At 44.1% G+C, this 27966-nt stretch overlaps 2 protein-coding genes across 9 annotated transcripts in view; one reads left to right on the plus strand and one right to left on the minus strand.

Annotated features, from left to right (window-relative positions):
• The window catches only part of SUPT16H (SPT16 homolog, facilitates chromatin remodeling subunit), a 35345-nt gene extending 33388 nt beyond the window's left edge, over positions 1-1957 (plus strand). The window contains exon 26 of the mRNA XM_050796490.1: positions 604-1957. Within this exon, the coding sequence (XP_050652447.1) occupies positions 604-749 (146 nt within the window). The 3' untranslated portion in view covers positions 750-1957. The remainder of the gene's footprint in view (positions 1-603) is intronic.
• A 170-nt stretch (positions 1958-2127) lies between these two features.
• Positions 2128-27966, minus strand: part of RPGRIP1 (RPGR interacting protein 1) — a 38547-nt gene continuing 12708 nt past the window's right edge. For 5 of the 8 annotated variants that reach the window (XM_050796498.1, XM_050796499.1, XM_050796495.1 and 2 more), the window contains 5 exons: positions 24379-24479; positions 13866-14058; positions 10980-11064; positions 7571-7701; positions 2128-2323 (listed from right to left, as the gene is read on the minus strand). In XM_050796498.1, coding sequence (XP_050652455.1) covers positions 2211-2323; positions 7571-7701; positions 10980-11064; positions 13866-14058; positions 24379-24479 — 623 coding nt within the window. In that variant the 3' untranslated portion in view covers positions 2128-2210. The remainder of the gene's footprint in view (positions 2324-7570; positions 7702-10979; positions 11065-13865; positions 14059-24378; positions 24480-27966) is intronic. The other 3 variants (XM_050796497.1, XM_050796501.1, XM_050796503.1) reach the window with 1 other exon arrangement.

A 27966-nucleotide genomic window follows, 5' to 3' on the forward strand; every position in this document is an offset into this window, starting at 1 on the left:
TTGAGGTGTTAGTATTGATGGTGTAATGAAAGTAACAAAAGAACACTATAAAACTGATTTGGAGCCACAGATACAACTTCATTGACTGAAGGAGAAAATGAGGGGTGGAATGTGTCCATACTCTCCAGTGGGCAGTGCTCTGCCTAACTGGATGCTGTTTTCATCTGCGCAAGCCCCCATCTTTCCTATAGCAGTGATAGCCACATATTCATGTAATACTCAAGAATTAGCCTATTCAGTTTCCAAACCTAAATCCTATAATACTTTAATTTTGCTAGACTTCTTCCAGATTAGGCATGTCTTTATAATGCTAATCTAGTTACTCTGAAGCCAAACCCCAAACAAACGTTTAAAGCTTAAAAGGAAATAAATATTAACTGCTGTGTTCCAATCATTGGGAATAGGTACTTTTCGTAGGTTACCTTATTTAACCCTTAAATAATTCTCCCTTTTGTAAATAAACCAAGGTTCAGAAAGTACTTGTCCAATATTAAAACTTGGGTCTGATTCCAAAGTGTATTCTCTGTGCTATCTCATGCTCTCCAGTAATACTAGGTACCTAAAGCCTACCTATCTCTAACTAATAATGCCTCTTCTATTTAGCGGACCGAGAAAGTCGTTACGAGGAAGAAGAAGAACAGAGTCGAAGTATGAGCCGGAAGAGGAAGGCATCTGTGCACAGTTCAGGCCGTGGCTCTAACCGTGGTTCCAGACACAGCTCTGCACCCCCCAAGAAAAAGAGGAAGTAACTTCTGAACTTTGGCCCTGAGCTCCATTCTTCCTCCAGCCAACCCCTGAAAATTTTACATGACATAGAAACTGTATTTTTCCTTTTGTTTTCATTTGAAGTTTTGCCATTTGTGTTTATGGGTTTAGGGGGCCATTTGTGTGGACCAATCTACTCGGGGAATTCCAGGCCCACCAGGACACGTGCCAATGGCCCCATTCAGATGGCAAGGGAGGAGGTGTTCTTGAAGACAGGAGGAGGCTCCCGCTGTTAATAAATATTGTTTCATTCTTCTCTCTTCCTGTCACCTTCTGCCAGGACATCGATGGCTTCTGACATCTTACTATTTGGTGTCTCAAAGCTGTATTTCCAAGACAGTGGTACAAGGTGACCTTTAATTACCCGTATCATGGTTCTTGACCAGCACATTCAATCCTCCAACCTACCCTACTGCCATGACCTTCCTCACATCTCTTTTAAGTTTTATCTTTGCAATACTCCAGGTTCTTGGAAATTTCCTGATGGTTGTGATAAATCATACAACTTGAGCTAGTGAGGCAGATGGGGCTGGTGCCTTCGTCTGAGTTTTCCTGCTTTCTTGCCTCATGCAGATTCTGAGGTGTATCTGCTGCCTTGGAAGACATAAGAAGCAGTGATACTCCCTGGCTCGGTTATTTTCTCCATACGAATGCACACATGGTACAATGATAGAAGGCAAAATTGCCACTGTCTTCTTTTTTTTCTGATATATCCAAGGAAGATATATCAGGTTGTGCCTCATGTACTGCTTCTAGTGAAATCTAGAGGAAGGCTCAAAGGAGTCAACATTTAGATCTGGAAGGGACAAGTCATGCCTTGGGCCTAGAATACCCTGACAAGAAAAGAGAAGAGGAAGGGAGGCCATATCTACAACACAGCCTCTCAGCACTGCTGCTCCTTATTTTAACTTTGTCTTGCATTGTCCTGTATTTATCACAGTTTCTGTTGAACAGCTTTTCAAGTATTTGGGGAGTTTATCTTGCCATCCTCCCCTTCTGGTTCTCTGCACCCACCTGTCCCACTGCAGTTCCTTCCGTGCTCTGTGACTTTAAGAGAAGGGGGGAGGGGTCACGGATTTTATGTTTGTTTGTTTTTTCTCCTTAGCAGTAGGACTTGATATTTTCAATTTTGGAAGAACTAAAAGATGAATAAACTGTGGGTTTTTTTGTTGTTGTTGTTTGTTTTTGTAAATTCACCTGTGACCGTTTTTCAGTTCCTGAAAGCACACCTGCTTCCTGCCTGGTAAAGTGCTAAGGCACTGGAGAAAAATGCTTTTATCTAGCTAGTGTTACAATGAAACTTTCATCATTCTAAACTTTCATCATTAGATTGAGAGACACTAGACATCACAGTAAACCAAATTCATGTTATAGCAAGTTAACTTTATAAGACTTTTTACTGTGGTTCCCTCAGAGACTTTTAGATTGGAATAGCACTTGTTCCTTCATGAAAACAAATCTTCAGTCATCTCCTTGTAAATAGCATGGAGGACAGCAGCTGCTTGAAGGGAAACCTTCAGCCTTCCTATTGGGGTAGCCAGATCTTCAGGGCTAACAACTGTTGGGAAAGGGAAAAAAACAGCATCACTCAGTTAAAACACTTTTGATACCTGGTATTTGTCGGGTTAAGTACTGGGGACACTGAATGAATTTACTAGCCCATTTCATGAGAGGACTCAGTCTAGTGAAGGAGAAAGGAAAACGAGGTCATTGCGATACAGTATGTAGGTGCTATATAATAAATGAAAGCACAAGTTGCTTTGGGAACACATAAAGAGGCACCTGCACCAGAATGGACACACTGGAAAAGGATTTCTGGAGATGATTCGTGAGCTAAGTCTTTAGAAAGTAAAAGATGCTTAATGTATCAAGATGAGAATAATACGAGTTTGGCAAACTGCAAGGAGTGGCAGGAATGAGCCTGCATAGGCCACGTTATAAACAGCCTTGTTTGTCTTACAAGGTATGTGGTTTCAACTGAAGATGTAAGTGATTGTTCTTATGTGGGATCTTGGAACATAACTCTTATTTGGATAATGCACTCAAGGAGGACGCAAGTTAAACCGGAGAGAGTAGTTAGGATATTGCAGTAATTCGGGAAGAGGGGAGTAATGAATGAAGGTCTGAAGTATAATGGAGTGGAGAGGTGGGGACAGATTCAAAATGTTAAGAAGTGTGAACAATTTTTGTGATTAGAATGAGGAATGGCTTGGAATCAAGGATGGCCATTCTAAATTGTGTAACAAGATGGTGGGTAAGAGGGAACACAAGGTACAAAGTTGTAATCGAGGGAGTTTGAGGTACCAAGGTGACATACAAGATACAAGTGGTGATATCTATGAGTCTGCTCTAAGTCTAGATTGTATTTAGAATCTGGTCTAGAAACCTAGATTTGAGATGATTTCTAGACTGTAAAACTTCGGGAGTTCATGTAATCAGGAAGAGGGCATATGTGGAGAAAAAAAGACCAAGGATTCAACGGACAATCCAAAATTTTAAGAATAGACAAGAAAGAAACCTCCAAAGGAAACAGAACACCTAGAGAATGATAAGCAGTCAAAATGTTCGACTGGGCGCGGTGGCTCACACCTGTAATCCCAGCCCTTCGGGAGACTGAGGCAGGGAGATCACCTGAGGTCAGGAGTTCAAGAGCAGCCTGGACAACATGGGAAAACCCCATTTCTACTAAAAAATGCAAAAATTAGCTGGGTGTGGTGGCATGTGCCTGGAATCCCAGCTACTCGGGAGGCTGAGGCAGGGAGAATTGCTTGAGCCCAGGAGGCGGAGATTGCAGTGAGCCGAGATTGCACCACTGCACCCCAGCCTGGGCGACAGTGAGACTCTCAAAAAAAGAAAAAAGTCAGGATGAGTAATAAAACCAGCTGGATTTGTCAATTAGGAAAACTGGTAAAAACATGGAGTAAAGTGGAATGGAGATGCGGCAAGTAGAAAAATACAGACAGGGTTGGGCACAGTGGCTCACACCTGTAATCCCAGCACTTTGGGAGGCTGAAGCAGGTGGATCACCTGAGGTCAGGAGTTCAAGACCAGCCTGACCAACATGGAGAAACCCCGTCTCTACTAAAAATACAAAATTAGCTAGGCGTGGTGGTGCATGCCTGCAATTCCAGCTACTTGGGAGGCTGAGGCAGGAGAATCACTTGAACCCAGGAAGCGGAGTTTGCAGTGAGCTGAGATCGTTCCATTGCACTCCAGCCTGGGCAACAGAGCAAAAGTCTGTCTCAAAACAAAATTAGCCAGGTATAGTGGCGCATGCCTGTAATCCCAGCTACTCGGGAGACTGAGGCAGGAGAATTGCTTGAACCTGGGAGGCAGAGATTGCCGTGAGCAGAGATCGTGCCATTGCACTCCAGCTTAGGCAACAAGAGTGAAATTCCGTCTCAAAAAAATTAAAAAACAGTTTTCAAAACTACAGACTATTGCGGACTGATCAAGCATTTCAAGAAGCTGACTTTTGAAGTGATAGGGGAGAAGGTAGCTATAGGGATAAAAAGCAAGAGTTTTGCTTTTAAAAGCAGACCAACATGTTTAAAGCCTGAATGAAAGGGAGGCCATAATGAGGAAATGACTAAGTTTCTCTACTAATTATTAAAAAAAAAAACAGAGAAGCATTCACTGACTTTTAGGATTCTGAGGTCACTAGAAAAGTCTTAAGTGGATTTTCCCTAAGCACATACAAATGGCGTGGAGGTCAGGAAGAACATAGCATCTTTAGGAATGGGGATAGGAGTAAGTCGGAAAATAGCCCACAAAGATACGTTACTTGCCTTATGCCAGGCACTACCCTAAGCCCCTTTCTTAATCTTAATCCTTTATTTAAGTGCTTCCTTAATCTTCACAACTCTATGAGATAGAGATTGCTGTTATTCCCATTTTATAGGTGAGGAAAAAGGTTAAATAACTTGATCAGGATCACAGCTGGAAAGATATTAGAGAAATATAATGAAGAATCTTATCTAACATTTGAACTTCATAACCCTTAGGGTCTGAGAAGGAGTATTCCTCTAAAAATGTTTTTTTTTTTTGAGACGGTGTCTCACGCTGTTGCCCAGGCTGGAGTGCAGTGGCGCGATCTCGGCTCACTGCAAGCTCCGCCTCCCGGGTTCCCGCCATTCTCCTGCCTCAGCCTCCCGAGTAGCTGGGACTACAGGCGCCCGCCACCGCGCCCGGCTAATTTTTTGTATTTTTAGTAGAGACGGGGTTTCACTGTGGTCTCGATCTCCTGACCTTGTGATCCGCCCGCCTCGGCCTCCCAAAGTGCTGGGATTACAGGCTTGAGCCACCGCGCCCGGCCTAAAAATGTTTATAATGATCAGCAGAAGAATAATTTTATATCATGATTCATTAAACATTATATAAAACAAGTTTCACAAAACAATATGTGCAATGTACTCTTAATTCCTGTTTTCTTTTCTTTTTTGGGGACAGAGTCTTGTTCTGTCACTCAGGTTGGAGTACGGTGATGATCTCAGCTCACTGCAACCTCCGCCTCCCAGGTTCAAGCGATTCTCCTGCCTCAGCCTCCCAAGTAGCTGGGATTATAGGCGTTGTATTTTTAGTAGAGATGGGTTTTCACCATATTGGCCAGGCTGGTCTCGAACTCCTGACCTCAGGTGATCCACCTGTCTCAGCCTCCCAAAGTACTGGGATTACAGGCATGAGCCACTGCACCCGGCCTTTAATTCCTGTTTTCTTTCCCACAGTTTTGGTTTGCATTTTTCAAATTTCTGTTGTGATTTACTAATTCAATTTCACATCCACTAATGGGGTGTGACTGAAAGTTTGAAAAACATTGGTCTAGTGGATAATCTTAAGTGTCTAAAGGTCCTAGCAGATAAGATAGGTGACATACCAGGTATGTAAGGTAATGGGAGCAGTGAAGACTGGACAGCGCAGTCCCAACTAAAGGAATTCAAATACAAATGTTTTTAAAACATGCTGATCTATAGCAAACTGTAAAAGGATTTAAGAAGAAGGCAGTGATCAAATTTATTATGTAGAAACATTTACTATAGTAGATGGAAATGGGGTGGAACAAACCAGTGGCAGGAAGACCAGTTTAGAAATTATATGGCCTGGCGCAGTGGCTCATGCCCGTAACCCCAGCACTTTGGGAAGCTGAGGGGGGCAAATCGCCTGAGGTTGGGAGTTCAAGACCAGCCTGACAAACATGAAGAAACCCCTTCTCTACTAAAAATACAAAATTAGCCAGGCGTGGTGGCGCATGCCTGTAATCCCAGTTACTAGGGAGGCTGAGGCAGGAGAATCGCTTGAACCCAGGAGGCAGAGGTTGTGGTGAGCTGAGATCGGTCCATTGCACTCCAGCCTGGGCAACAAGAGCAAGACTCCATCTCAAAAAAAAAAAAAAGAAAGAAAGAAAGAAAGCATAGTAATTATAGTAAGGGGGTCGGGCGCAGTGGTTTATGCCCGTAATGCCAACACTTTGGGAGGCCAAGGAGGGTGGATTGCTTGAGTTCAAGAGTTCGAGACCAGCCTGGGCAACATGGTGAAACCCCATCTCTACTAAAAATACAAAAATTAGCTGGCCTGGTGGCAGGTGCCTGTAGTCCCAGCTACTTGGGAGGTTGAGGCAGGAGAATCACTTTAACTTGGGAGGTGGAGGTTGCAGTGAGCCAAGATCGCACCACTGCACTCCAGCCTGGGCAACAGAATGAGACTCTGTCTAAAAAAAAGAAAGAAAGAAAGAAAGATTACAGTAAGGAGAGCATAGTCAATTCACAAGTAGAATGGATAAGACTTAATGACCAGTGAATGTGAGGAAAGAGAGAGTTGATGTCTTTTTAAGAGACAAGATGGGGCCGTGCATGGTGGCTCACGCCTGTAATCCCAGCACTTTGGGACGCTGAGGTGGGCAGATCACAAGGTCAGGAGATCGAGACTGTCCTGGCTAACATGGTGAAACCCCATCTCTACCGAAAATACAAAAAATTAGCCAGGTGAGGTGGCGGGCGCCTGTAGTCCCAGCTACTTGGGAGGCTGAGGCAGGAGAATGGCGGGAACCCAGGAGGCGGAGCTTGCAGTGAGCCAAGATTGCACCATGGCACTCCAGCCTGGGCGACAGGGCAAGACTCCGTCTCAAAAAAAAAAAAAAAAGAGACAAGATGGGCCAGGTGCAGTGGCTCACGCCTGCAATCCCAGCACTTTGGGAGGCCAAGGCAGGCAGATCACTTGAGGCCAGGAGTTCGAGACCAGTCTGGCCAACATGGTGAAACACAGTCTCTACTAAAAATACAAAAATTAGCCAGGCATGGTGGCACACACCTGTAATCCCAGCTACACAGGAAGGTGAGGCAGGAGAATGGCTTGAACCTGGGAGGCGGAGGTTGCAGTGAGCTGAGATCACACCATTGCACTCCAGCCTGGGCAACAGTGAAGCTCCATCTCGGAAAAAAAAAAAAAAAAAAAAAACTGGACACGTGATAACACAAAGAATGGGTATCAGCTGCCTATACAAACATGCTCAAGAGAGGTCCAAAATTCTGATGTATAAATTTGAAATGAAAATATCTTTTTAAAAATCCCCTTTTCAAACACTGTAGATTCAAAATCAATTCTAGTTGTAATCTGGTATACGGGGGTTAAAATACACAACTGACTACTTTAATGCTGGATCCAGAAATAAATACAGTTGTAGCGATAAGATTTCAATCCAGTTTGTGTCTCATCAACTTCATAGTGATAATTATGTATTGAAGATAAAATATATTCACTATTAGGATGATTTCCTTAGAAATAATTAGAACTGAAAAAAAAAATTACTCACTGTCTAGCTCTTGCTCTAGAATATCTCTTCCTGACTCCAGGATCTGCCACAGTTTAAGATACGCATATCCTACTTCTTCACATTCTTTCTTTTCTTCATCCAGAGGATCACTTACCACTGTAAACTTTAAACTAAAAAGAAATTGCATTTAATTCAGCACTGTTGATACTCTTAATGCTTCAAAAATAAAATAAGGATAGAAGTAATCATAAACAATACAACGTCTTCTCTGAATCACTTTTCCCTTGCCTCCATTTTACAAAATGACAATAAGCAAAAAAGTCAGGAATTGGTATAAGTTAAGCAGTAACAGTCCTTTTAGAAGAGGGAACATCATGGGATGTGCCCATGAGTTCAAGACCAGCCTGGGTAACATAGGGACACCCTGTCTCTACAAGAAAATAAAAATAAAAATTAGCCGGGCATGGTGGCACACACCTATAGTCCCAGCTACTTGGAAGGCTGAGGTGAGAAGATCACTTGAGCCCAGGAGGTTGAGGATGCAGTGAGCTGTGATCATGCCACTGCACTTCCACCTGGGTGACAGAGCGAGACCCATCTTTAAAAGAAAAATGTAAAAGGAAAAGAAACCCTGTACTGATTAAGCAGTCACTCCCCATTCTCCTTCCCTAGCTCCTGGGAATCACTAATCTACTTTCTATCCCTCTGGATTTGCCTATTCTTGACTTTTCACATTTTTATTAATTTTTGAAAGCAAATATCAGTAGCTAATACAGAGTGCCAGGAATAGGACTAAAAACTCAAGCTCTTAAAAAGCACAGCTAAATATGATTAAACTGAAACAAAGGAATTACTTTAAAGGGATCCATTCTCAGCCCATTAGGCAATATTCATTTGTAACTATGTTTCTATGCCATTATTGAGAACTTCAACAATGCAAAGGGATAATGCTGACTCCCTCATCCCAATTTTCATAGGAAAAGGTTGATAACTAGCATTCTGATGTGCCAGAATGCTTTATGTAAACTATATTATCTCAATTTTATTCTCACAAAAGCCTGCAAATTAAGTAATGTCAAAAAGATCAAAGAGCTAGTAAGTCTAAGAGTCTGGAATAAAAACAAGGTTGGTGGGATTACAAAACCTGTTCTGTCTGCTAGACCATACTGGCAAAAAGAAAGCCGCAGGTAATACCAATCGAATCTAAAATTGAGTAGAAAATGATTATCACTGTCAGGGAATAAAGGAAGAGAGAGTTCTGGAAATGCTGGGACCAAAAAAAAGCAAAAGCTAAATTTAACATTAGCACAGAAAGGAAAGGACCAAATCACTTTCCATTTCCAAAAGTTCTCTGTAAGCTTATATCTGTTTAGGCCCACAGTGATACTGAACTCAGATTCACTGTTATTTCATCTGGCTCCTTTTTCAGTTCTTTCTGTGACCAACCAAAGACAAAGTAAAAGTAGATTAAACAAATGTATTGGGCCTTTCAAAAAGTGCTTAAAACACTGGGTCGGGCACAGTGGCTCGCGCCTGTAATCCCAGCACTTTGGGAGGCAGGGCAGCAGGACTGCTTCAGCCCAGGAGCTGAAAGACCAGCCTGGGCAACATGGTGAGATCCTCTCTCTAAAACAAACAAACAAAATATTTAAAAATAAGATAAAATACCAGCTCCACATTATTTCTTATGCACACACATGCAGAGGCGGTATGTATGCCAGATTTCAAAAACAAAAACCATATGCCTATTTAAATTTGAATTTCAGCTAAACAACAAATAACTTTTTTTTTTTTTGAGACGGAGTCTCGCTCTGTCACCCAGGCTGGAGTGCAGTGGCCAGATCTCGGCTCACTGCAAGCTCTGCCTGCCAGATTTACGCCATTCTCCTGCCTCAGCCTCCCGAGTAGCTGGGACTACAGGCGCCCGCCACCTCGCCCAGCAAGTTTTTTGTTTTATTTTTTAGTAGAGACGGGGTTTCACCATGTTAGCCAGGATGGTCTCGATCTCCTGACCTCGTGATCCGCCCGCCTGGGCCTCCCAAAGTGCTGGGATTACAGGCTTGAGCCACCGCGCCCAGCCATAACTTTTTTTTTTAGAGGCAGAGTCTTGCTTTGTCACCCAGGTTGGAGTGCAGTGGCACGATCTTAGCTCACTGCAACCTCTGCCTCCCAGATTCAAATGATTCTTATGCCTCAGCCTCCTGAGTAGCTAGAATTACCAGCATGTGCCACCAAGCCCAGCTGATTTTTTTTGTTTTTTCAGTACAGACAGGGTTTCACCATGTTGGCCAGGCTGGTCTCGAACTCCTGGCCTCAAGTGATCCGCCCGCCTTGGCCTCCCAAAGTGCTGGGATGTGAGCCACCGCACCCGACCAAATAATTTTTTTTAGGATAAGTATGTCCCACATTTTATCTGGAAACTCTAAAAGGAGGCCTTCTTCAGATTATTGGAATAATAAGGACAACCGGCTTTCCTAAAACTTGAAAGGAGATCTAAAATTTACTTAGTTATGTCAATATCCAAAAATTCCTGTTGGCCAGGCGTGGTCGCTCACACCTGTAATCCCAACACTTTGGGAGGCTGAGGCAGAAGGATCACCTGAGGTTGGGAGTTCAAGACCAGCCTGGCCAACGTGGCAAAACCCTGTCTCTACTAAAAGAACAAAAATTAGCCAGGCATGGTGGCACACAACTGTAATCCCAGCTACTTGGAAGGCTGAGGCAGGAGAATCACTTGAACCCAGGAGGCGGAGGTTGCAGTGAGCCAAGATTGCACCATTGCACTCCAGCCTGGGCAACAGAGCGAGACTCCATCTCAAGAAAAAAAAAAAAAAAAAAGAATGTCAACACTTTTTGCTCATTCCATTTGGGCATTGTCAGTATTCAGGTAAACTGTGCTACAAAAAAAGGGCCCATCAGGCTGGCATGGGTGAGAAATGAACATAAGATTATGGGCTGGGCACAGTGGCTCACGCCTGTAATCCCAGCACTCTGGGAGGCCAAGGAGGGCAGATCACTTTAACTCAGGAGTTTGAGACCAGACCATGGGCAACATGGCAAAACCCTATCTCTATACAAACACAAAAAATTAGCCGGTCATGGTGGCACATGCCTATAACCCTAGCTACTTGGGAGGCAGAAGCACAAGAATCCCTTGAGTCTGAGGAGGCGGAGGTTGCAGTGAGCTAAGATCGCGCCACTGCACTCTAGCCTGGATGACGGAGTGAGACCCTGTCTCAAAAATAAATAAATAAATAACCTATAAGATTACATACTTGATTAGGTGGTCACAAACATAAAGTATACTCAAGTACATAGGAAATTCATTAAGAGTAAATTAACTCAAAAAAGTCATTAAAATATTCAGCATCAGCACAAAATCAAACTCAAACTTTTGAATTTCTGTCTCAATATCTCCTTTGTTTCAAAGTGGAAAGCAGATGCTTACTGTCCTTGATCAGGATCTTGTCCAGTCAGCACGTCGAACAGAAACTGCCTTCGGTCTTGCTGCTCCTGTGGGTTCAGGTCTATTACTATATTAAGGGTCAGAGAAAAAAGCAAAGAATCATATACTATTGCAGTGTGAGCCTCAAGACTTTCATAAGTGATATTCATGGTAGTTTTCATGAAAAGATTAGACTCCTTGCCTGGATCTAGAATAACATGGACCAACTGCTTTGAAAATCATTTGTGTGTGTGTGTGTGTGACAGATTCTTACTGTGTCAGTCTGGAGTGCAGTGGCGTGATCTCGGTTCACTGCAGTCTCCACCTCCCAAGTTCAAGCGATTCTCTTGCCTCAGCCTCCCGAGTAGTTGGGATTACAGGTGCACCCCACCACGCCCAGCTAATTTTTGTATTTTCAGTACAGACAGGGTTTCATCATGTTGGCTAGGCTGGTCTCCAACTCCTGACCTCAAGTAATCTGCCTGCCTTGGCTTCCCAAAGTGCTGGGATTACAGGCATGAGCCACTGCACCCAGGCTCCTTTGAAATTCTGAATGAAAAAGATTTCCACACTTGAATCAAATATGAGGGTAGGAAAAAAAGATTTCATGCATGACTTTCTCAAATTTTCACTTATGATATGCTCTTTCTTTAAAAACTACTGAAAATATGATCCATTAAAATAAGAAAATAAATCAGAGGATGACCAGGAGATAGTAAATCTGGTATAGGAGAGAATTTGATCATATTCTCCATGAGCAGCAGTGATAACGGAACAGTGGGCTAGAGCAGAACAAGAAGATAGAGAGAGGTCTTCAGGGAAAAAATGGATGAGTACATAATGGGACAGGTTTATTTGAAAATTTGGGGCCGGGCGCGATGGCTCAAGCCTGTAATCCCAGCACTTTGGGAGGCCGAGACGGGCGGATCATGAGGTCAGGAGATCGAGACCATCCTGGCTAACACGGTGAAACCCCGTCTCTACTAAAAAATACTAAAAACGGCCGGGCGCGGTGGCTCAAGCCTGTAATCCCAGCACTTTGGGAGGCCGAGGCGGGTGGATCACGAGGTCAGGAGATCGAGACCATCCTGGCTAACATGGTGAAACCCCGTCTCTACTAAAAATACAAAAAAAAACTAGCCGGGCGTGGTGGCGGGCGCCTGTAGTCCCAGCTACTCGGAGGCTGAGGCAGGAGAATGGCGTGAACCTGGGAGGCGGAGCTTGCAGTGAGCCGAGATCGCGCCACTGCACTCCAGCCTGGGTGACACAGCGCGAGACTCCGTCTCAAAAAAAAAAAAAAAAAACAAAAAACAAAAAACTAGCCGGGCGAGGTGGCGGGCGCCTGTAGTCCCAGCTACTCAGGAGGCTAAGGCAGGAGAATGGCGTAAACCCGGGAGGCGGAGCTTGCAGTGAGCTGAGATCCGGCCACTGCACTCCAGCCTGGGCGACAGAGTGAGACTCCGTCTCAAAAAAAAAAAAAAAAAAAAAGAAAAAGAAAAAGAAAATTTGGGAAAGCTGTTGGAGGACAGGAAAATAATTACAATATGTATAATGAAAATCAGGCAAATGAAAAGTTGCCTCAAAAAATACGTGAAAAGAAATACAATCATTGCATACTACTTGGTTCTACAAGACTTAATATTTACATATCCGTAATAACAGAACCAATTTAAATTGATTTAAATGAAAATTATGATACAATTATATGGGAAGGAAGGGACATGAGTGTAGTGCAAAAGAGCTAACTTTTAAGGTCCAAGATAGGAAGTCTAAAGCCAGTGAATCAGGAAATTGCAATAGAAATGTTATTCAGAGCGGGGCGCGGTGGCTCTCACCTGTAATCCCAGCACTTTGGGAGGCCGAGGCGGGCGGATCACAAGGTCAGGAGATCGAGACCACGGTGAAACCCGGTCTCTACTAAAAATACAAAAAATTAGCCGGGCACGGTGGCGGGTGCCTGTAGTCCCAGCCACTCAGGAGGCTGAGGCAAGAGAATGGCGTGAACCCGAGAAGCGGAGCTTGCAGTGAGCCGAGATCTCGCCACTGCACTCCAGCCTGGGCGACAGAGCGAGACTCCGTCTCAAAAAAAAAAAAAAAAAAAAAGAAATGTTACTCAGAAGCCAGGTATGCTGGCTCATGCCTGTAATTCCAGCTACTCAGGAGGCTGAGGCAGGAGGATCATTTGAGTCCAGGAGTTTGAAACCAGCCTGAGCAACATGTTCAGACTCCATCTCAAAAAAAAAAAAAAAAAAGGAAAAGAGGGAGAACAAAAATCAATACTCAGAAATATGATGGAGGTAAATAACAGAAGAAATGGCTGAGATAGGATGGGCTTGGTGGCTCATGCCTATAATCCCAGCACTTCGGGAGTCCAAGGCAGGCAGATCACTTGAGGTCAGGAGTTTAGAGACCAGCCTGGTCAAAATGGTGAAACCCTGCCTCTACTAAAAATACAAAAAACTAGCCAGGCACAGTGGTGTGCACCTGTAATCCCAGCTACTTGGGAGACTGAGGCATGTGAATCGCTTGAACCTGGGAGTCAGAGATGGCAGTGAGCCAAGATCACATCACTGTATTCTAGCCTGGGCAACAGAGAGAGACTCCATCTCAAAAAGTAAAAATAAATATAACTGAAATATGGAAAGCGGTGGATTGAGGAAGGATGGAAACAGGGGAAGTGATTTGTGAAGAGGTGGAATAAAGGACTGCTAAATGTAAAATGTTTAGCCCCATTTGATGTTTTTAAACCATATGCACACAGTACTTTGAAAAATAAAATAATAAAATGAAATGGTTGGATTCACCCCACAAAAATCCAGAGTAATTCTGACCCTCAGTCTCAATGTTCATCAGACCTCCTCACCCCAGTAACCACACAGGATGCCTCACCCTTGCTAAAGTGAAAGTAGATTTCTTCTCCTGCCCTAGGCTTCCTTAGGGATACTGGAGTCTCTGTCTCCGACAAGGGTAGGTCGTAGAATTTGTACTCCACGTACACCTGTTTTATGTTCTCATCAGACATTACTTCTGCCTCTGGGTAGAAGGCCAGGGAGACAATTTCAATGCACATCTTCTCTGAATCCTGATAAGGAAAATTTAGTTTATTTAGTTCCTAAAGGTTAGTGAGGCTCCAAGTGCTTATACTCCATCCAATTAACACAGTACAGTACTCTCTAGAAATCAACCATAGGCATAATCTATCTACTATATTATTCCCTGAGAATCCTTTTATAGGTAAAACTGGCATCAAAAGACAACTTGACTTAATTGCCATAGCTAATCGATAGGAAATTTATAAAGAGAACCCAGTTCTTCTCTCTCACAGTCCAGTGGATCATTTCTGCAGGCCAGTCTTTCTCAGTCATCTCCACATATAGAAAGAATTTGTAAAATGTCTGATTTGGAGGGGTGGGGAGGGTGGATAATGGGAGGTTGTCTGGTAGGAACAATGTGCATTGCTCCAGGCTTCACCACAGTGGAATATATCAATGCAGCAACATTGCACTTGTACCCAATGATTATATACAAATAATACATTTCTAAACAGAGAGCTATTTTTCAACTTTTTTTTTCTTCTTCTTCTTCTTCTTTTTTTTTTTTTTTTTTAGATAGAGTTTTGCTTTGTTGCCCAGGCTGGAGGGCAGTGGTGTGATCACGGCTCACTGCAGCTTTGACATCCCGAGCTCAAGCAGTCTTCCCACCTTAGTCACCCAAGCAGCTAGGACCACAGGTACACCACCACATGGGGACAATTATTTTCATTTTTTTAATAAAGATACGGTCGGCCGGGCGCAGTGGCTGAAGCCTGTAATCCCAGCACTTTGGGAGGCCGAGACGGGCAGATCGCGAGGTCAGGAGATCGAGACCATCCTGAGCTAATACGGTGAAACCCTGTCTCTACTAAAAAATACGAAAAACTAGCCAGGCGAGGTGGCAGGCGCCTGTAGTCCCAGGTACTCGGGAGGCTGAGGCAGGAGAATGGTGTGAACCCGGGAGGCGGAGCTTGCAGTAAGCTGAGATCCGGCCACTGCACTCCAGCCTGGGCGACAGCGAGACTCTGTCTCAAAAAAAAAAAAAAAAAAAAAAAAAAAATAGAGATATGGTCTTGCTATGTTGCCCAAGATGGTCTAGAACTCCTGGACTCAAGCAATCTGTCCACCTCGGCCTCCCAAAGTGGCTGAGATTAGAGGCATGAGCCACTGCAACTGGCCACAACTTTCTTAAAGAAAACCAATCTAGGCCGGGCGCGGTGGCTCATGCCTGTAATTCCAGCACTTTGGGAGGCCGAGGTGGGCAGATCACGAGGTCAGAAGATTAAGACCATCGTTACTAACACAGTGAAACCCTGCCTGTACTAAAAATACAAAAAATTAGCCGGGCGTGGTGGCGGGCGCCTGTAGTCCCAGCTACTCGGGAGGCTGAGGCAGGAGAATGGCGTGAAACCAGGAGGCAGAGCTTGTAGTGAGCCGAGATTGGGCCACTGCACTCCAGCCTGGGCGACAGGGCGAGACACCGTCTCAAAAAAAGACAAAAAAAAAAAAGAAAACCAATCTAGTATTTTCCTGAGGTTAGGACCTAAAAGACCTCCTGACTGATACTGGAGATTCAGTAGCTGCTTCAGCCACTAGAGCAAAGAGCTGCCCAGGGCTTCCCAAGCCCACCCAAGTGCATGCCACTGAGGAGGCCACCAGACCTCCCTGCCCTCCACAGGAACTCCAATATTTTCAATCCCACTTCAGAGTCGCTGCCATCACCCTGTTCTCTCTTTTGATTTTCCCTGTGTGCATGTTGGCATCAGGGATACCAGGAGGAGGTTTCCAGAAGTACACCAAGGCCAACAGAAGTCTCCTCCTTCCACAGTGTGGCAGGCAAGTCAGCATCGTGACACCAGTAATGAATCAATCCAGGATGGTTCCCTACCAGCCGTAGCTCTCACCCCGGCATCTATGAGTGACCTCCTGTATGCTTCTCTTCGCTAGCCAATGCCCTTACTTCTCCAAAGACCTGCTCTTACCCCGTCTTTTCTTCTTTTAGAAAGCTGGTGGAGCTCCTGTAGCTGCCCCTGAGAAATTCAGCAGGCAAGATCTCTCAATCATTCTGCATCAGAATCATCTGGGGTGCTTCTTTAAAATGAAGATATTTAGCGGGGCGCAGTAGCTCACACCTGTAATACCAGCACTTTAGGAAGCTGAGGCGGAAAAATCACCTGAGGTCAGGAGTTCGAAACCAGCCTGGCCAACATGGTGAAACCCCATCTCCACTAAAAATACAAAAATCAGCCAGGCATGGTGGCTCATGCCTGTAGTCCTAGCTACTCGGGAGGCTGACATATGAGAATCGCTTGAACCTAGGTGTAGTCCTAGCTACTCGGGAGGCTGACATATGAGAATCGCTTGAACCTAGGAGGCGGAGGTTGCAGTGCCACTGCACTCCAGACTGGGCAACAGCGTGCGACTGGGTCTCAAAAAAAAAAAAAAAAAACCATATTTGACGTTTTCCTCTTAATAACCCTTCTACAACATCCAATTCTCCCACACATTAAGAAAACCATTGACTATACAGTGTTTTCAAAAATCTGAATTTTTTGACACTTTGATGGGTCAGATTAGAGGGTTTCACTAGCTTTTTTAAAAAGTAACAATAGGTAAGGATAGACAGGATTAGCCAGTATATAGTGGAACAGGAGAACGCATGGCAAATGTTAATAGTAAGCCTGGTTTCTTGAAACTTTGTTTTTTTTGTTTTGAGACGGAGTCTCACTCTGTCGCCCAGGCTGGAGTGCAGTGGCCGAATCTCAGCTCACTGCAAGCTCCGCCTCCCAGGTTTACGCCATTCTCCTGCCTCAGCCTCCCGAGTAGCTGGGACTACAGGCGCCCGCCACCTCGCCCGGCTAGTTTTTTGTATTTTTTTAGTAGAGACGGGGTTTCACCGTGTTAGCCAGGATGGTCTCGATCTCCTGACCTCGTGATCTGCCCGTCTTGGCCTCCCAAAGTGCTGGGATTACAGGCTTGAGCCACCGCGCCCGGCCCGAAACTTTGTTTTTTTATGAGTATATTGGATACTGAAGAAATGTATTTCTCATAGTGATTGCTATAAAAAATGTATAAAAGCCTCTGTGTTACATCAGACTGTCTAGAGTTGCTCCTGGGAATCTGTATTTATTTATTTACTTAGAGATGGAGTCTAGCACTGTCATCCAGGCTGTAGTGCAGTGGCGCAGTCTCGGCTCACTGCAACCTCTGCCTCCCTGGTTCAAGCGATTCTCCTTCCCCAGCTTCCTGAGCTTGGACTACAGCATGTGCCACCATGGCCGGCTAATTTTTATATTTTCAGTAGAGATGGGGTTTCGCCATGTTGCCCAGGTTGGTCTCAAACTCCTGACCTCAAGTGATCCACCCACCTCGGCCTCCCAAAGTGTTGGGATTATAGGCGTGAGCCACTGCGCCCGGCTCCATGAAAATCTATGCGGAGTATCTAGTGCCTGGCGCACAGTATACACTCAGTAAAACTGTATTAAATGTTACCTTGAGCAAGCCCTTCTCCCTCGACTTCACTGTCCTCCTTTGAAAGGGGGTGGGGGGATAATAATATATATGTGAGCAAGAGAAACTGTAATTTTCTTTTGATTTTCCACACCTCAGATAAATCAAACTCTTTCCTACCTCAGGGCCTTTACACTTACCAATTCCTTTGCCTGAGATGGAGTACAGTCTACCCAGTACATGGGTAGCTCTTCCCTTCTCATTCTTCAGATTTCAGTTCAAACGTCCCCTCCTGAGAGAAATCTTTCCTTAACACCTATCCTAGTTCAAGCCCCCCATTGCTATTATATCGCCTTTTTTATTTCCGTCATAATACTTAGAATCTCAGAGCTATCTGCTTTACTTATTTGCTCACTGATGTACATGTTTTCCCTCAGTAGTATGTGAGATTCAAGAGAGAGGAGACCAAGTCTGTCTTATCCACCATTTTGTGCCCACAGAGCCTGGCAGTTATTAAAACAGGCGCTTCATAATTACTTGAAGGAAAGAATAACTCATAAGGCTGCTGTGAAGCCCGAGAGAGTCATGAATAGCAACCACTTGGCACACAGTATGAAATCTCAATCATTACCCATTAGAGTTCTGTCTAAACGAAAGGTCATGTATTATTTTAATGCACTACCGATCAGCAGTTAAGAAGAAAGAAGTATAAAAAGCTAAATATATCGACGTGGATGGAACCCCAAAACACTACTGATTGAAAAATACATGTTTCATAACGTTACCAAAAAAGAAAAAAAAAAGAGTAAAACTAAATACAAATTACACAGCACCTTCCTGTACATCTAAAATTATTTTTCTTTTTTTTCTTTTTGAGACTGAGTTTCGCTCTGTCGCCAGACTGGAGTGCAGTGGCGCCATCTCAGCTCACTGCAACCTCTGACTCCCTGGTTCAAACGATTTTCCTTTCTCAGCCTTTCCAGCAGCCGGGATTACAAGTACGCGCCACCACGCCCAGCTAATTTTTGTATTTTCAGTCGAGATGGGGTTTCACCATGTTGGCCAGGATGAACTTGATCTCCTGACCTCATGATCTGCCCACCTCAGTCTCCCAAAGTGCTGGGATTACAGGTATGAGCCACCATGCCTGGCCTTAAAATTATTTCAAAATAAGGTTTTAAAAAAGAATATGTGTAGTTTTGTGTCATTTATTTGAAGGAAAAAGAGGCAAATACAAAACACTATGAAAGTTAAAGTTATTTTTTAAGCCCTGAAAAAATATACCCCAAAATTCACAACAATGGTTTTCTTGGGGGAATGGGGTGCAAAGACAGCAGGGGATTAAGGATAATGGTCAATCTAAGTGATTCAGCTTTATTTGTAATATTCTAGTATTTTGCAAAAAAAAAAAGTATTTCACCATCTTGAGTTGTTTAATTTAAAATTTTTGAATTCACTAAAAATCCTGGAACAAAAAAAAATGTATTCTAAACCTTACTTGTGTAGTCCAGTTTAAATTTTTTTTTTTTTAAGACAGAGTCTTGGCCGGGCGCGGTGGCTCAAGCCTGTAATCCCAGCACTTTGGGAGGCCGAGACGGGCGGATCACGAGGTCAGGAGATCGAGACCATCCTGGCGAACACGGTGAAACCCCGTCTCTACTAAAAAATACAAAAAAGGCCGGGCGCGGTGGCTCAAGCCTGTAATCCCAGCACTTTGGGAGGCCGAGGCGGGCGGATCACAAGGTCAGGAGATCGAGACCACAGTGAAACCCCGTCTCTACTAAAAATACAAAAAATTAGCCGGGCGCGGTGGCGGGCGCCTGTAGTCCCAGCTACTCGGGAGGCTGAGGCAGGAGAATGGCGGGAACCCGGGAGGCGGAGCTTGCAGTGAGCCGAGATCGCGCCACTGCACTCCAGCCTGGGCAACAGCGTGAGACTCCGTCTCAAAAAAAAAAAAAAAAAAAAAAAAAAAAAAAAAAAAAAATACAAAAAAAAAAAAACTAGCCGGGCGAGGCGGCGGGCGCCTGTAGTCCCAGCTACTCGGGAGGCTGAGGCAGGAGAATGGCGTAAACCCGGGAGGCGGAGCTTGCAGTGAGCTGAGATCCGGCCACTGCACTCCAGCCCGGGCGACAGAGCCAGACTCCGTCTCAAAAAAAAAAAAAAAAAAAAAAAAAAAAAAGACAGAGTCTTAGTCTGTCACCCAGGCTGGAGTGCAGTGGCGTGATCTCGGCTCACGGCAACCTTCACCCCCTGAGTTCAAGTGATTCTCATGCCTCAGCCTCCTGAGTAGTTGGGGTTACCGGCATGTGCCACCACATCCGACTAATATTTTTATATTTTTAGTAGAGACCGGGTTTCACCATGTTGGCCAGGCTGTTCTCAAACCCCTGACCTCCAGTGATCCACCCGCCTCAGCCTCCCAAAGTGCTAGGATTACAGGTGTGAGCCACTGCGCCTGGCTAGTTAAAGAAAAAAAACAAATTTTTTGAGATGGAGTCTTGCTCTTTTGCCCAGGCTGGAGTGCAGTGATGCGATCTTGGCTCACTGCAAACTCCACCTCCTGGGCTCAAGCGATTCTCCTGCCTCAGCCTCCGGAGTAGCTGGGATTACAGGCACCCGCCATCATGCCCAGCTAATTTTTGTATTTCGTACACAGGATTTCTCCATGTTGGCCAGGCTTGTCTCGAACTCCTGACCTCAGGTGATCCGCCCACCTCGGCCTCCCAAAGTGATGGGATTACAGGCATGAGCCCCCACGCCCAGCAAATTTTTTAAACTTGCTAATAATCCTGGGACAATAATCAGAAGTCCATATGCATGCAGACTACATCAAGTTTATTCTGGTAACAATGGCGAAATGGGAGGATGAATAAGATTAAAATTTGATCCAAGTATACACAGATGTTTCATTCATTCATATTAGGTTGGACTATACAGAACTGACAATTGTCAACCATTTTTTATCTATGAGTATGACAATATGTGGTTCAATCTAATATTTTTTGTTGGATTCAGAATCCTTTCTTTACATGAGCTAATTCCATTATGTAATTTTATTGGGACTGAACAGCAAAAAAAAGCATGCAATTAGTAATATTAACCATTGAAATATGTATCAACTCATTTGAACTTGCTGGCAGAAACCCTCAAGGATTAGTGCCAGGTAACACCCTTTGGCTTATTAGCTTCAGATGTGCTATCTAATTTGGCTCAGGGGCAGGGCTGCTAAAACGTACTACCCGGCATACATAAGGGTCAGGAAATCCCTGACACCTGAAATTAACACCATAAGAGAAAAAATTTCGATATTGACTATTGCTAAAGAAACAGTAATCTAAGGCCGTAGAGCAAATGAAAATGATTGCTCCCTCTTAGTTAGTAACTGTTTTTTTGTTTGTTTGTTTGTTTGTTTTTGTTTTTTTTTGAGACGGAGTCTCGCTCAGTCGCCCAGGCTGGAGTGCAGTGGCGCAATCTTGGCTCACTGCAAGCTCCGCCTCCCGGGTTCACGCCATTCTCCTGCCTCGGCCTCCCTAGAAGCTGGGACTGGGCGCCCGCCACCACGCCCGGCTAATTTTTTTGTATTTTTAGTAGAGACGGGTTTTCACCGTGTTCGCCAGGATGGTCTTGATCTCCTGACCTCGTGATCCGCCCACCTCGGCCTCCCAAAGTGCTGGAATTACAGGCGTGAGCCACCGCGCCCGGCGTTAGTAACTGTTAAGAAGAGGGAGGCCTGGTGTGGTGGCTCACACCTGTAATCCCAGCACTTTGGGAGGCCGAGGCGTGCAGATCACGAGGTCAGGAGATTGAGACCATCCTGGCTAACACGGTGAAACCCCGTCTCTACTAAAAATACAAAAAATTAGCCAGGCGTGGTGGCACATGCCTGTAGTCCCAGCTACTCAGAGGGTGAGACAGGAGAATGGCGTGAACCTGGGAGGCGGAGTTTGCAGTAAGTGGAGATCCCACCACTGCACTCCAGCCTGGGCAACAGAGCGAGGTCTCAAAACAAACAAACAAAAAAATTAGCTGGAGGTGACAGCATGTGTCTGTAGTCCCAGCTACTTGAGAAGCTGAGGCAGGAGAGTCACTTGAACCCGGGAAGCGGAGGTTACAGTGAGCCAAGATAGTGCCACTGCACTCCAACCTGGGTGACAGAGCGAGACTCTGTCTTTTAAAAAAAAAAAAAAAAAAAGTTTAACTTAGACCAGGCACAGTGGCTTATACCTGTAAATCCCAGCACTTTGGGAGGCGGAGATGGGTGGATCACCTGAGGTTGGGAGTTTGAGACCAGCCTGGACAACATGGTGAAACTCCGTCTCTACTAAAAACACAAAAATTAGCTGGTTGTGGTGATGCACACCTGTGGTCCCAGCTACTCGGAAGCCTGAGGCAGGAGAATCTCTTGAACCTGGGAGGCAGAGGTTGCAGTGAGCCGAGATTGTGCCACTGTGCGCACTCCAGCCTACACGGCAGAACAGGCCTCCATCTCAAAAAAAAAAAAAAAAAATGCTTAACATTGAGAACTCCAATAGGTCAGAGAAACGAGACTACTATTATCATCACACTCATCATCACTATCATTTGGGACTTAATTTGTCTGAGGCACTGTATTAAACCCTTATTTTAATCTTGCCACATCACCATCAGATGGGTATATTACTACTTACATTTTACAGATAAGGAGACAGGCCTAATAGAGGTTAAATAACTTTCCCAAAGCTGTATGACTAGTAAGTAGCAGAGCTGGGACCTAAATCACTGTCTCAGCCAAATTTCTATGCTCTAAAACATTACACTGTACTTCATCTCCATTTATCCCGGCTGACCCCAGGCAGAGGAGTGACAGAACTCAAGTATTGACTCTGAGCTTTCAACCCCCTCTATCTTTCATGCCTAGACATTTTGGAATACAACAATAATTTAATATATATGTGCCCATGTTATAAGTTTAACTTGATAATAACACTGATTTTTTGCTCAAGTAGGCTCCTTTTGCATATTTAATTTCTCAAGTAACACTTTGGGGCACACAAAGAAGTTTCCTAAGAGGATATCTTATTTAGGAGTCTTCAATTTAGGTACTTTTTAAAATGGAATCTGGCTGGCTTGTTACAGTTCAAGATCAGTTTGCTGATCAGCTGGCTGCTTTTTTGGTTACTTAAGAGGTGGCACAGTTTAAAAACCTCAACTGGAGTTTCAGCTCTTTCACTAACTCAATAATCCTGTACACATCGTTTAGTCTTCTTTTATCTAATTCCGACATTCTGTGGCTCCTATCTGTATTACAAACACTTCTCAGTATATTAACTACATAATATCTAAAAAATATATGATAGATAAAAGTTCAGACAAAGAGAAACGCAACTGGTTTTGCTGTTGCTGTTGTTTTTGAGATGGGGTATCTCTCTGTCACCTAGGCTACAGTGCAGTGGCAAGATCATGGCTCACCACAGCCTCAAACTCTCAGGCTCAAAGAATCCTCTCACCTCAGCCTCCCAAATACTTAGGACTACAGATGTGAGCCACCGCGCCTAGCTAGTTTTTAAATTTTATGTAGAGACAGTTGTCTTGCTATGTTGCTCAGGCTTGTCTTGAATTCCCGGCCTTAAGCAATCCGCCTGCCTCAGTCTCCCAAAGTGCTGGGATTACAGGTGTGAACCACCACACCTTGGCTGAAATTGAACTATGTGTTATAGTCAATGTTTAAGTCTACTGACTTTGAGTTGTTTCTCCTCACTCCAATATCCTTCATTTTCCTGCAATTCTTCAGTACAAATTCCAGCTTTCAAGGAAGAGTTTTCCAACCTCTACAAAAGCAACCATAAATTCCCTTTTCTGATTTCTTACAACAAACTTTATATTACATAATCTATCTCCTTGGTTTTAGGTCATCCTACATTCTTATTTAATGTTTCTAATGAAGTTCATAATCATCAATTTGCTCTGAATCTTTTATTTAGTCACTCACTCAACAAATATTAATTGAGAACCTACAAATGTGCCAGGCAGCAGTGACTTAAGACTAATTGTTTTCTACCCATTTGTAACCCACAAGGTTAGAACACAATGATTATTGAATATATCTGGATATTTATTAATATATGTGTGTCTCTTAAATTAGTTCTGAAAGAGCTTTGAGGCTGAACTGTTTAACAGATAATTACGGGTTGAGTAAAAAACAGCAGAAATGGAAAGATCTCCATGAGCCCTCCCATGAAGAATCCCGTCCTCTCTTCCAGACTCCATCTCCCAAAGCAAACCTGTTCTCCTTAGATGGAGTTAAAGACAGGGGTACCATTCAGGCTGGGCATGAATTACAGGACACAATGGAGGATATGGGAGTAAGAACAGGCAAAGGATCCAGATAGGAGAGTATTGATGCAAGTCATCATTTACACTATCTCAAGAAAATGATCCATTTATCTGACTGTACCAGCCGACCTTCGTTCACATGAAACATAAATTTAACTAAACAATTTGCATTTTCCATCAGCTTCATTAAAACTGGATTGACCTTTTGACCCTTACTTGTGTGGCCACTAAGCACACTGTCATTATTGCTTTTTTTTTTTTTTTTTGGAGACAGAGTTTTGCTCTTGTTGCCTAGGCTGGAGTGCAATGGCGCGATCTCAGCTCACTGCAACCTCTGCCTCTCGGGTTCAAGCGATTCTCCTGCCTCAGCCTCCTGAGTAGCTGGGATTACAGGGATGCGCCACCACGCCTGGCTAATTTTTTTTGTATTTCTAGTAGAGATGAGGTTTCTCCATGTTGGTCAAGCTGGTCTCGAACTCCCGACCTTAGGTGATCTGCCCACCTCAGCCTCCCAAGGTGCTGGGATTACAGGCATGAGCCACCATGCCTGGTCACTGTCATTATTTATAGTCTTATCTCATATGCAATGATTACACCAGTGTACTTACTGCCTTATATTTCTGAGACATGGGTGGCACTATGACGTCATCACTATCTGTAGTTTGTGCTTCACTGACTTCTGAACCTTGTTCAGAGGATTCTTTATCTGCTAGAGAAGAGGTTGCAGTTATAGAACTGTTTCAAAGCACTCTAGCCCAAGAAAAGACCCAGCACACACATCTCCCATCCACTGTCTGGTCACTAGTTCCAAGTGTCTAGATTTTGTCTTCACTTACTAAGAATCAAACCCTCTTTTTCAAAGGTACACTTATTCAGAAGCTTGCTAAACATACAGGATTCACTTCTCAAAAAAAGAAAGGGAAAGAAGGAAAAACAGAAAGGAAGGAAGGCAGGAAGGAAGGGTGAGAGTAAGGGAGGAAGAAGGAAGTCCTTTTGTGGGGGTTGAAGAAAATGGCCAAGCTTGAGGTAAAGCAGTGCAACTGGGTGGGGCAGATTGTATTTTCCAAAGATGGCCTCTCTGGCCGGGCGCGGTGGCTCACACCTGTAATCCCAGCACTTCGGGAGGCCGAGGCAGGTGATCACCTGAGGTCAGGAGTTTTAGACCAGCCTGGCCAACATGGCGAAGCCCCATCTCTACTAAAAATGCAAAATTAGCCTGGCTTGGTGGCGCACTCCTGTGGTCCTAGCTACTCAGGAGGCTGAGGCAGGAGAGTTGCTTGAATCCAGGAGGCAGAGGTTGCAGTGAGCCGAGATCGAGCCACTGCACTCCAGCCTGGGCGACAAGAGACTCTGTCTCAAAAAAAAAAAAGATAGCCTCAAATGATCTCTCCCATCCCACATGCTCTCCTCACAATGCAACTGACCTTAACACTGCTCCTATTGAGTGCTGGGGTCTTTGTCCCCTCCCCTTCAACTAAGGTGGATCTTTTGGACTGTCTCAACTGAAAGAGTATGGTAGGAGTGATGCTATGTGACTTCTAAGGCCAGAACACAAAAATGCCATGGACTTGCACCTGGCTCTCTTGGAACTCAGCTACCAACCTGTGAGGAAGCCCAAGCAACTGCTGACAGCCAGGAGCACCTGATCAGCGAGTAGGGTGAGCCATCTTGCAAGTTAAACCCATCAGCCCCCTAGCTGAGCTACCCCATCTCATGCCACATTGAGAGAGGAGAAATGAGCCTTCTTCATGAGACCTACCTAACATGCAGAGTAGTGAGCCAAAGAAATGATCATTGTTGTTTCAAGTCACTAAGTTTTGGAGTAGATTGTTACACAGCATTAGATAACTGGACAGCAAGCTGTGCCTCTTCTGTAAAATTTCAAAATCTTGGGTTGTCCGTTTCACTGAGGTCTCAAAGGGAAAAGGTCTGAGGGGCAGCAAAAGGAAAGGCTGCTAAAGGACACAAGGCTTTGTCTACATATGTGGAAATGGCCTCAAAATCAGGCCCTTTTCATTTCTTGATGGCCTTTACCTAATACCCTTAGATCTTTGTCTAAAATATTAATAAGCTTCTTTTTCAACAACTACAGCATCCTGCCTCTGATAGCTCCACTCAGACGTCTGAAACCAGGCAGATTTTAGCTTCTTGCGAGTACTAACTAGTGGTTTTGATTTTTTTTTTTTTTTTTTTTTTTTTGAGATGGAGTATTGCTCTTGTTGCCCAGGCTGAAGTACATGGCATGGTCTCGGCTCACTGCAACTTCTGCCTCCCAGGTTCAAGCGATTCTCCTGCCTCAGCTTCCCAGGTAGATGGGGTTACCAGCACCTGCCACCACACCTGGCTAATTTTTGCATTTTTAGTAGAGGCAGGGTTTCACCACGTTGGCCAGGCTAGTCTCAAACTCCTGACCTCAGGTGATCTGCCCGTCTCTGCCTCCCAAACTGCTGGGATTACAGGTGTAAGCCACCGCGCCTGGCCAGTCTTGATCTTTTGAAATTCATGGAGAACAGCGATATTAAAACAATAACTAACAATTAGGCTTCCACAGAAATAGTTTTCTTTTATTATTTATGACTATAAATAGATGACCATATAGTACATGAGGTTTAGATTACCTTCTGGTCTGTCTGCAAATCATAAGAATGGAATTGTTCTCTTATAACCAGGATTTCTTGCCAGTCATGTAAATTTGGCTCTGGGAAACTTTAGGCTTGGTTATTCTTGTTAACCTTCGTTACACTGAGTAAATTTTGATGAAAAATGGGATTATGCAATCAATAGAAAAATTATCCTTCTCATGAGAAAAATCATTTATGCTCTTCCCATTTAAGAAGTTATTCCGAATACATTCAAAAGCATAAAAATTATGCTTTTAGCTCTTCCCATTTAAGTTATGCCAAATACATTCAAAAGCTTAAAAATTATACTTTTAGGCCACGTGTGGTGGCTCACACCTGTAATCCCAGCACTTTGGGAGGCTGAGGCGGGTGGATCACTTGAGGCCAGGAATTTGAGACCAGCCTGGACAACATGATGAAACCTAGTCTCTACTAAAAATACAAATATTAGCCGGGCATGCTGGGGCACACCTGTAGTCCCAGCTACTCTGGAGGCTGAGGCAGGAGACTCACTCGAACCTGGGAGGCAGAGATTGCAGTGAGCTGAGATTGTGCCACTGCACTCCAGCCTGAGCAACAGAGAGAGACTTCATCTAAAAAAATAATAATAATTTTATATATATATACACACACACATATATATAATATACATAAAATACTTCTAGAGATTTAGAAAAAAAGCTTTTTTTAAGTAGTAAAGACTCCCTTTTCACAATATTTTCATATCTGCCTTTATATTTTTCCTCTCATTATTACATTTTTCAAGCACATAGAAAAACCTATGAAATATAAATGTTCAGCTTATTAAATTGTTGTAAAATGAACATCTCTATCACAACTCAGCCAAGAAATAGAACGTTGGTAGCACTCCAGATGCCCAAAGCGTGTCCTTTCCTGATAACCATCTTCCCCTTCTCCTAGGAGTAACCACTATTCTGACCACTGTCAGAACTAGAGGATGGCATTTGAGGCACGGACCTTAGGCATAAAATTTGAAGGGGTGCCAAAAACTCAATAATCAAGACAAACACTGACTTGTTTTTTGTTTTTTATATTGAGACAGAGTCTTGCTCTGTTGCCCAGGCTGGACTGTAGTGGTGTAATCTCAGCTCACTGCAACCTCTGCCTCCGGGGTTTAAGCAATTGTCCTGCCTTAGCCTCCCCAGTAGCTGGGATTACAGGCAGATGCTACCACACCCAGCTAATTTTTTGTATTTTTAGTAGAGATGGGGTTTCATCATGCTGGCCAAGCTAGTCTCAAACTCCCGACCTCAGGTGATCTACCCGTCTACTCCTCTCAAAGTGCTGGGATTACAGGTGTGAGCCACTGCGCCTAGCCAACAAACAGTTTTAATGAGAAAATCAAAACTAGGTTGGGTGCGGTGGCTCACACCTGTAATCCCAGCACTTTGGGAGGCCGAGGTGGGCAGATCACCTAAGGTCAGGAGTTCGAGACTAGCCTGACCAACATGGAGTAACCCCATCTCTACTAAAAATACAAAATTAGCAGGGTGTGGTGGTGCATACCTATAATCCCAGCTACTCGGGAGGCTGAGGCAGGAGAATCGCTTGAAC

This window comes from Macaca thibetana, chromosome 7, assembly GCF_024542745.1.
Source record: "Macaca thibetana thibetana isolate TM-01 chromosome 7, ASM2454274v1, whole genome shotgun sequence".
NCBI lineage: Eukaryota > Metazoa > Chordata > Mammalia > Primates > Cercopithecidae > Macaca > Macaca thibetana.